At 40.1% G+C, this 9,781-nt stretch overlaps 1 protein-coding gene across 1 annotated transcript; it reads right to left on the bottom strand.

The window, feature by feature from the left end:
• Window positions 1–1,301: 1,301 nt before the first annotated feature.
• Window positions 1,302–8,543, bottom strand: LOC115661314 (sterol 3-beta-glucosyltransferase UGT80A2-like). The gene is made up of 14 exons (XM_030583616.2): window positions 8,051–8,543; window positions 6,654–6,826; window positions 5,763–5,999; window positions 5,123–5,234; window positions 4,841–5,011; window positions 4,201–4,264; window positions 3,991–4,048; window positions 3,742–3,916; window positions 3,433–3,563; window positions 2,809–2,911; window positions 2,615–2,691; window positions 2,484–2,531; window positions 2,255–2,404; window positions 1,302–1,733 (listed from the first exon to the last, which is right to left on the bottom strand). The coding sequence occupies exons 1-14, from the start codon at window positions 8,172–8,174 to the stop codon at window positions 1,545–1,547; spliced, it is 1,812 nt and encodes a 603-aa protein (XP_030439476.1). The 5' UTR covers window positions 8,175–8,543; the 3' UTR covers window positions 1,302–1,544.
• Window positions 8,544–9,781: the final 1,238 nt, after the last annotated feature.

Genomic DNA, 9,781 nt, shown 5'->3' with positions numbered 1-9,781 from the left:
TAAAGATTGACATAGAGCTATTATACATGAGCCAACTAGATATGGTGAGGAGGTCGCCAACTGCACATCCTTTCACATGGGAAAAGTAGGATTAACACATGCTCAGACCAAGATTGATTCAATTGCCGGATCTGCAAGTTTACTGATTGATTATTGGACAAGTAGGATTGAAGCAGGTGGTGGAACTGCAGACATAAAGAATGACGATTACATAAATAGCTTCTTTGGAGATGTCATCTTCAGAGCCTGTTTCAGAAGCACTTGCTCAAAACGAAAACATATATTTTCTCCATAGGTCAGACAACTCGAAGGGGCGGTCTCCAAGGAAGGACTGTCTGCCGGAGTTCCAGGAACAAGGTCCGCTTGTGGATCGTAAGACTACAGTTTACTAAATCTTAATCTGAATCCCAACTCTTCAGCGACAGTGTCTTCTGAGGGTCAAATTTTAGTTCTGTAATGCTTTGTTCGGGTGATGACTAATCCCGTGCTTCTTTTTGTTGCGTAGACACCTTCCCACCAAGAGGAAAAGAGAAAAGTGGGCATTGGAGATAGAGGTGCGCGTCTACATACTACAAGTGGTGTCAGAGAGAGAAGCAAGTCATTCGAACAGGGAGGATCTAATTGAAATGATTGTTGAGAGCGCTACACAGCAAGCTAAGCAAAGAGGCCATCAACTGGTTTATCATCGAAAACTGCAAGAACATCTATCTCGCAGGATATGCAACCACTGCAGTTACAGCCAAATGGAGCCTCATGCTGTTGGCTTCAAATCAAGAATGGTAATCCGCGTCCAAGAAGAAGTCCTTCAAGTTTTGTGGGAGAAGCACGATCCCAGTTGCCGATACCATCGTACAAATGAATCAGGTATTTAACCTTCTGCTGTCATGGTCGCTCTTGATGAATTTTCTAATGTAGTTCGAGCCTTTTGGATTGAGGTTTCCCCATTGCACACCGATTCAGCTTTATGGGGACCGGATGCCTTCAACTTCAATCCAGCAAGATCTACAAATGGTATGAGCAGAGCATGCAAGCACCCGCAACCATACTTGCCATTTGGCCCATGGCCTCCAGTTTGCCTGGGGAAGCATTTGGCTATGGTTGAACTATTGTCTCCAACTTCTCCCTCTCCCTCTCACCAAAATACGCGCACTCTCTTACTTTAAGGATGCTCATAGTATCCAAATTCGGAGTCAATCCTGAGTCAAGGTGCTCTTTAAGTCATTTCTCGTAAGTTCTGGATGTGCATAATAGAAGCAGAAGAATGAGACTGGCGAAATGGTTTTATATTACACGAAGCACACTAGTCAACTAGATGATATTAATTACTAAGGCTACTCAAGTGAAACTGCATATGAATGACAAGTGATTGTCAGTGTCTATACATGCCTCCTTATCTCATCCAAGAAAGCGAACTGATACGGACACAATCGGTAAGATCACAAAATTTGCAATACCAATAGTTAGGAAAACAACAATTTCACAACTCACGTGAGACAACAGACATGGGTCACACAGGTCAACGGTGGAGACTCAACATCCGAAAATCATGAGCAACCAAAACATCCTCTTAATGATAGTCGACTTGAATGGGAGTGCATTGGATGAGCAGGCAACGACTCCGGACCCGACTTGACCTTTTTGGATGAAAAGTGTTTGTAGAAAGCCTTCACTGCTCCCTCCACTCCATCTTCATGTTCCATGGCTTTGGCTAGTTCTTCCGCACACTCCTTCACCTGAAATAAACTAATAAGAATCAGAACACATCAACCGCGAGCATGCATGATCCCATCCAAAGTTTAAAACAATGATGACTCCGCAATAATCCTTTTTCAAAATGTCCCTATTTTTCAGAGCAAATATCCACAAGATTTAGACAAAGGTGCCAGAGCAGACATATTCTGAGTCAGGAACATGGAGTCGCAGCAACCAATTGCTGACAGCAGTAAACCAAGTTATTCTTGCAGATCAACCAACACATTTTCAGTGAAACACAGTTCATTCATGTACATAATCATCAGTTGATGATTTCGATTGACTTTTCGACTCCACTATTGGGCAAGTAGGACTATGAGCAGGTCCTGCAGGGAATTTCTGGAGGGACCAAAGTCAAAATGGTGCAATTAGCAGAGAGTTGCTTTCACCATAAGGAGAAAAAAGAAAGACCTTACGCAAATTTGATAGACAGCCAGACAAACTGAACAAGCATATGATCTTATCCTTAAAGATGTAAAATTTGATCACAACGCCTGCATACCTTTGGATCAAGCATGAAACGTATTGCATCAACCAACTTTTCAAGAGAGAAATCATCAACTGGAATTGGCGCCGGGCCCACCCCCCTTGCATGCACCCGTTCTCCCCAAAAGGGCTGGTCCCCAAAGAAAGGTACAACTGTTGTCGGACACTGTTGAGAAGAGAGAAATATCAAATTCGTCCAAAGAGAGAAGATAACATGAACCCTCAAAGTTGGCACATGTAGTTACCGCTGCTTTAAGACCGGCAGCGGTTGTACCAGCTCCTCCATGATGTACCTGGTAAAGCATGGGTATGTCATGCCAACTTCCAGATTGCACCAAATAGCATAAATTTCAATAATAGGAAATTCGGTCCTTACCACAGCACTGCAGCGCTGGAAAAGCCAGTCATGAGGGCAATTATCGAGCAAATAGACAAAGTCCTTTTGTTCTGCCGCTGCAAAAGAAAGGAAAAATAATTACCGAGGAAGTATCCACATGGCTCCACTTCCAATAATCATAACCGAAGCTGCAGGATACAAGAAACTTCATGAAGACTAGTCAAACTACTCACAGTTACCAAGACCACCCCAGCCTTTGTTGATGATGCCTCTTTGACAAGTAATTTCCAGAGCCTTAACTATGATCTCAGTCATCTTCTTTGGTTCTTGAACTGGCTGTTATCAATAAACTGTATGAATACTCAAGACGCAAATTGCAGAACGAAAGTTTTCCTTTTCTATTTCTACATTAAGAACCCTCCCCAGACCCCATAATGGTGCATCCTTTTAGAATACACTTCCCCTATGATGCTTATAGAGCACAATACTTTTATTCCTCTATATAATATCACTAGTACTTTCAACTGTAACAGGTTCTTCTTGCTCTTCTTCTTCTCCTCCTCCTCTTGTTCTTCTTCTTTCTAATTTTCATTGTACTAGTAAATCACTTGATTACTGCGGTAAACACATCCATTCCTCCTGCGTAGATCACTCCATACACTGACCACATTTATTTCATGAGGGTATAGCTGATACATTTCTTTTTTACATGTGCCGAGGCATTATTCATTAACCCCCAAAAACATAAATATACGAAGTTGTTGCACTTCTTTTCTCATATAAGATCAATATTTTTCATGTAAGCAGAACTAAAATGTACATAGAACAGACCAGATGTATTGGAAAGAGGAACTCACAAGGCTACCAAAACCAATGTAGATAGGCTTTTCACCTTTCTCTAGCCATTTGACAAGAGATTGTGGTGGTTGATAACTTGATGCGAGATCAAGGAAACAAAATCCGACAACATCAACTTTTGGTCCCCAATCTGCAGTTAGTGCGAGAAAACAAGACAAAAATAGTAAATTACTTATAAACAGAAAATGTAGATTAGTCCTTCAACCTTCTGCTGTGTATATTACAAATTACTCCAGCAAACGATGCTAACCCTACATTTATTTAATCCCAACTTGCCTTTTGAATTAAATGGCTCAATAGTACCTTACCTTTTGGCTTGGGGACTAGGTGAGGGCTCCAGATATAAGCATAAGGCACATCAGGAGAGCTATAGGATCCACGTAAATAAGTGATAGGTCTTAGCCTCAATTTTTTCTTTCTGAACTCGTTGATCACATCTCTTATACCCAACCAAATTAATGCATCTACAATTTGGTATGACAGCTGCAAAAACACATGGAGATACACATAAATAACTACAAGCAGCATGCTCAAAGCAAAATTCCGGATACACTTACTCTGTAGCCAACTGATTGCTTCACACGGGACAGAGGATGGGGAAATTCACTAGTAGGCCTGACAAGGAGAAATCAAACAGAACCCTCAGTTAACAGCAAGAAACTGAGCTGATAATTGCACCCCATCATACAATCATATGAACAACATATATAAACACATTCCAAATGCTAAATTACTATTTGTAATAAAACTCCAGAGAGGAAATTTACGTCCATGGCATTGTGAAAACTACATGAAGTGGCAGATCCAGTGCTTCAGCTACATGTGTATGCCCTGAAAAATCACACTTTCCAGTGTTAAAAAGCAGTTCCCATTGTTCATAATTATACACGTATCCTACAAGCCATGTAATATTAGATTGACAGTATTTATACAATGGAACAGTGGCACAAGCAAGGAGACCAGTGTGGCTGGCCTGATTTGCAAAACTTCTGCTTTCATTTGCAAGAAAATGTATAAGAGAAGAATTAAAAAAATATTTCTGGACCTATACTTCAAACAATTTCAATTCAAAACACTGGAGTTGTGTTTCCAAAAGAGTATCTGAAAACAGGAAACAACTCATAGTTATTTTCATTCTTTTTTCTAGTCCAACTTGAAATCATGAAGGGGACAAACATCTCATTCAGCCAAAAGACAAGCATGCATAAGCTTATTACTCAAGCTTCAGTCTGCTAAACAATTAAAATAAACTATAACCAGAGTCAATGATGCTATCACGATTCAAATTCCAGATTGCACCCAAGAGACGAGCATCACATTTAAACAAACTTATTAAAACTGAAACTATAGTCGGTGATATTATCAAACATAATTTGAGAAAAATCATAAAATCTAGTTAATTCTCACCGTATGCTGGGGGATTGGCAATTATTGCATCAGGTTTAAATGCTACATGGGTATCGGGATCTGGATCCCTGCAAGCAGCGAGCAAGGAGAATATAATATCTTTTATTTGATTTCGCTGGATGTGTATTTCTGAAGGTCCTGAAGGCAAAAAACCTTTGTTTTTTACCATATCTGCAGCAAAAGGAGAGAGAGACAATCAATGCCACATGACTTCATAATCAAAAGTAAAACCACCATTAGAATTAAACAAGAACTTAAGATCAAGCCAGACTGGGAACATACATCCAGCAAGAACTTTAGGATCTCCACCTAAAGGATAGAACTCTAGCCCCGCAGTCAAGACAAATTCTTTGAAATTCGCATGAGTCGCCAGTCTCACCCTATGCCCATATTCCTGCAACCAGATATTGGCTGCTATCAGCATAAGATCTGCATCTTAATGATTGACCCTTCAATGTTACAGTGCAAGCAGACAGTTTGACAATTAGGATTAAACAACATAGTGCTGTTGAGCCATATTCCTTGTACATCAACAGTCAGTAGCTGACATAAATTTACTCACGATCTGGAGATGACTAATAAAATAAACACCACAATCATCAACTAATTCTTTTCGGCTGAAACAATCATCAACTAATTAGCTTGCGGAAGAATCACCTCGCTGAAAAGCACCCAAAATGTTCTTGTCTTCATCTGATAAGCTATTCTCTCTACAACAATTCCAAAATCTATGACTATGTACGATAGATTTGCAAATGAATAACATCTAAATCAAAAGAGAGAGAGAGAGAGAGAGAGAGAGAGAGAGCGAGAGAGAATTTAAAAGCGTGAGCTACACCTGTAACCCTTCAGTTGTAAGATAGGATAAGGCCGGTTGCAACAAAGTGCATCACGAATAAGTAAGATCTTGCAATGTACAAACCTGTAAGCGTTTTCCTATAGCAACAAAGGGTTGAACATCTCCCTGCGTCCCAACAATAAGCATTACAATCTGCAGTGGACGTAAATCAGGGACATCCTCAGGAACTGGTTCTTCAGTAGCTCCATTATAAACAACTCCAGTTCCAAAATTAAGACTTTGTGGTGCAATGTCCCCTGGAACTTCAAACAGCACAGTCCCATCATTTTCTACAGTAGTAGCTCGCTTTAACCATTTAAGCTGCAGAGTAACATCAGTAAAATGAATCCACATGCTTCAAATTTTAATCATTTCAAACAATTAAAATAAAGCATATTTAAGAAATAACACAAATCATCATGCACAAATAAAAACTTGAGTAGGATGCGTCAAGAAACCTATCCAGTGGCAGCAACATTAAAACTTTGCAACAACACCATTTTTGAAAAAGGGAACAGTCTGCGGAAGAAAATGCAAAGTGAGTCTATGGATGATTCCTCCTATACTAAGCCCATGGTACAACATCTAATGTCAGAGCAGAATGCTGAGACTGGCTTGATACAACAAGGTTTAGAAATACTCAAACATGTGTACCAGCCACAGTATGCTTTTTGGTTAAGAGTGATTTAAATGAATAGATAAAAAGTCACGCTCTCACAAAACATGTGCTTTGCTCCTCAAAATATGTGAGACATCAATTGGCAAAATTGATCTTGTGAACCATATATATTGCCTTTGCATTATACAGTTTTGGATAGGAAGTTTATTGCACCAATCTAAGCTTCATAGCATGAAGATTCTTTCGCTCTCTGCTATTATCCATTCAGAATATATATTCTACAGCAGTAAGGTAAATAACTATAGTAAAAGAATTTCCAGAAAGGAAGAGAACAACTGTGATTGCAGATGTGAGACCTTCTTTTTCAGAGGAACTTTTTCATCAAAAAATTTAGCTGAAAGCAGACCGAGTTTGTTGCCTTGTCTCCACTGCCCAAACCTGGAAAGCTGGGCGGAGTCTGATTCTGACTTTCCAGACGTTGATGTGTCCCCAGGCACGTTGTCGATAGGGGAACTCGTGTCAGTGGACCCTATATAGAGAAAGTATAGATCACCAAAAGAAAATTTCTGGTACACGGACTAAATGTATAATGCCTTGGAAAAAAGGATGAAAAAGCAGAAACTTATACTGCTAAGGAGGGGAAGAGCAAAGAAATTCTGAGAGCTTCAAGTTCAGCCAATAGAATCTCTAAAACTCGCCGTAAGTAAAACAAATTATGTAGGTAACTAGCATGAATCAGTGACAATTGCACAGTTTAAAGTCATACAGCATCACATCTTTGACGGAAAAGAGCATTAAGGCATGTTTCCAATTTGTTTGATATGCACATATGACAAGAAATTTCCTGCCTTCATTGAAAAGGAGAGACTGCCTTAGGATTTACAGACTATGTCAAACAGTCATTCTAAGTGATTTCAGAAAGGTTTTTCTCATCTTCCTGTTTTGGATACATTAAGAGAACCTAGCTTAGGGACACATATACTAGCACGCATTTTGGAGAACAACATCACATTTCTTACGATAGCACATTATCCTTGCGAGCTGTGTTGTGATATTTCTCACTAATGACACCAGCAAGGACCACAAATACAAGTCAAAAAAGCAACCCCTCACTCATTAAATATTCTTCTGTATAAACTGGTCTGATGATGGACCGCATGATCCCAGCCATTTGATGATGTGGGCCCATCTGGGACCCGACACATCAAAGGTAACCATTCACTCAATCCGTGATGGACCAAGTCCGGGCAAAATTTTCCCATCCAAGACACCGTGTTTCCAATAGATGTAACCACTTCAAGCAACCAAAGGCTTTAGTCAACACAACTATCACCACTTGCCAATCACAAAAGCAGTGCTGTGTGGTCATTACCACCACCTCAGTTGGGTTCGGTTCAACAACACAACAAGCTGGCCAGCAGCTCGATCAGCCGACATTTCGGTGCAAATGAGAACACTTTTACATATATAGCAGGAGACCATCGATCGCATTCCAGAGACAAGTGAACCCTAATAACATGGTCAACACCGCAAAGACAACGCAGTAATCGCCAATATAAAAGATTCACCTTTCAATGCACAAACAGCAGTCGCTCAGGAAAACATTCAAACATCATAGCGTAGCACCCAACCGCAGCCAAAAGACTTCATTTTGAGATCAACCCAGGAACAACAAAAGGAAAGCACGAGGCGAGCGCGGAACAAACAATCAAAAGAACGATTCAAGACGACAGAGAGAGAGAGAGACGGAGACCCGAAGAATGACCGTTGCGGCCATTGTCTTGGGTCACGTCGCCGTCGCCGTTGCCAACATCGACGGAATCCTCGGACTCGGAGGAGCTTCTCCGGCGCCGACCCTCCACGCCATTGCGCTCCATCTTTGCGCGGACGACGGATCCCCTCCCAAGAAGAAGCGAATCGAGGAGAAGCCAAGGGGGGGGAGAGGAGGAGTGCGGAGAGGAGCTATGCGGAAAGTGGGTTATGCGGGAACATGAGGAATATGATGCGCACTGGCAAAGGAGGGGGTCACCGACCGATTCACACACTACCCACACAGACTCTCTCTCTCTCTCTCTCTCTCTCTCTCTCTCTCTCTCTCTCTCTCACGCACGCGCTGGGGAGCAGGTAGGGAAGGAATTAGGAGAGATGGGTGAGCAAAGAATCGAATCAAACCCCCAAGACACGGACACCCCTTTTTGAAATCTGACCCAAATGCAAGAATTGGAATCTCCCCTCTCTCTCTCTCTCTCTCTTCTCTCTCTCTCTCTCTCTCTCTCTGCTGTTCTTTATTTGCCGCTGGTTTCTGGTGCTGGAGCGCTTTTGCTTCCTCCCTCAGGTATTCCCTCCCACCATAAACCATAAAATTTTCGAAGCCGAAAGAGAGGGACAGCAGAGAGAGAGAGAGAGAGAGGAGAGGAAATGGGCTGCTGCCACGTGGAAGGAAGAGCAGAGGCTATGACAGGATCGTTCGGACACGTATCGAGCGTTGTTTGGTGCTTCTTGCGTCCTTCGGGTTCTGGTCCTTGTCGTAACGACATGCATTCGATAAAAACAGGAGAGAAAGAGAAAGGGAAAGGCGTTTGGGTGGGGAACCAAAGTAGGAGGTGGGTCCACATTGAAGTCGGTTTATTTTGCAAAAAAATGAAATACTAATACAACAAAAAAACTCCAAATCGATATATATATATATATATGTATATATATGTAACAATTTTACCACAAATTAATTTAACTTTAAATTAATTTTTTGACTATGAAAAATTTTAAACTGGTACACATGTAATAAATTTACCCAAAAATATATATATATATATATATATATGTAACAATTTTACCACAAATTAATTTAACTTTAAATTAATTTTTTGACTATGAAAAATTTTAAACTGGTACACATGTAATAAATTTACCCAAAATTATTTTTTTGACCACCAAAAATCCCTAACTGGTACACTTGTAGCAAATTTATACTTCGTTAAATTGGATTAATACTATGAAAAATCAGAAATTGATAAATCTGTGACAAATAGAGGAGTAAAGCCCCAAACTAGCACACCTGTCAACTGCCACGTGTCATCCAGCTCTACAATCTGACGGTAAAATTTAACGGAAACTAATTGAGGAGTAATTTATCACAGGTGTACTAGTTTGAGGTTTTTAATGGTCAAAAAAATAGTTTTGAGTAAATTTCTCATAGGTGTACCAGTTTAGGGTTTTTCGTAATATTAACCCAAAAACCAATGATAAAAAACTATCAATTATACATCATTTATAAAATGAAGAGTCAAAAAATATTTTCATCGTTCACAGATATATTTAGATATAAATTATTATCAATGATGAAAATATTTATTATTGACTGATTATTTTAAACGATACACGCCATTATTTTCGAAAAAATATTTTTCAAATCGTTCGTTTTTCACGAAACAAACGGAGGTCCTATATCCTATATCATTTTCCGGGTCTTCTCCAAGACCTTTGA

The sequence above is a fragment of the Syzygium oleosum genome, unplaced genomic scaffold, assembly GCF_021117445.2.
Source record: "Syzygium oleosum isolate NSW1041296 unplaced genomic scaffold, Sole_v2.1 Sole_v2.30, whole genome shotgun sequence".
Classification (NCBI taxonomy): domain Eukaryota; kingdom Viridiplantae; phylum Streptophyta; class Magnoliopsida; order Myrtales; family Myrtaceae; genus Syzygium; species Syzygium oleosum.
Note: the sequence above shows the minus strand (reverse complement) of the source record. Positions and strands in the feature narration are given on the sequence as shown.

What these genes read in the sequence shown, in the direction of transcription:
- LOC115661314 (XM_030583616.2), bottom strand. Translation starts at nt 8,174, where the DNA reads ATGGAGCGCAATGGCGTGGAGGGTCGGCGCCGGAGAAGCTCCTCCGAG. An exon ending in CTATAGGAAAACGCTTACAG is followed by an intron (nt 5,235 to 5,762) that starts GTTTGTACATTG and finishes ATCTGGTTGCAG; the next exon opens with GAATATGGGCATAGGGTGAG. An exon ending in GTTTTCACAATGCCATGGAC is followed by an intron (nt 4,049 to 4,200) that starts GTAAATTTCCTC and finishes TCTCCTTGTCAG; the next exon opens with GCCTACTAGTGAATTTCCCC.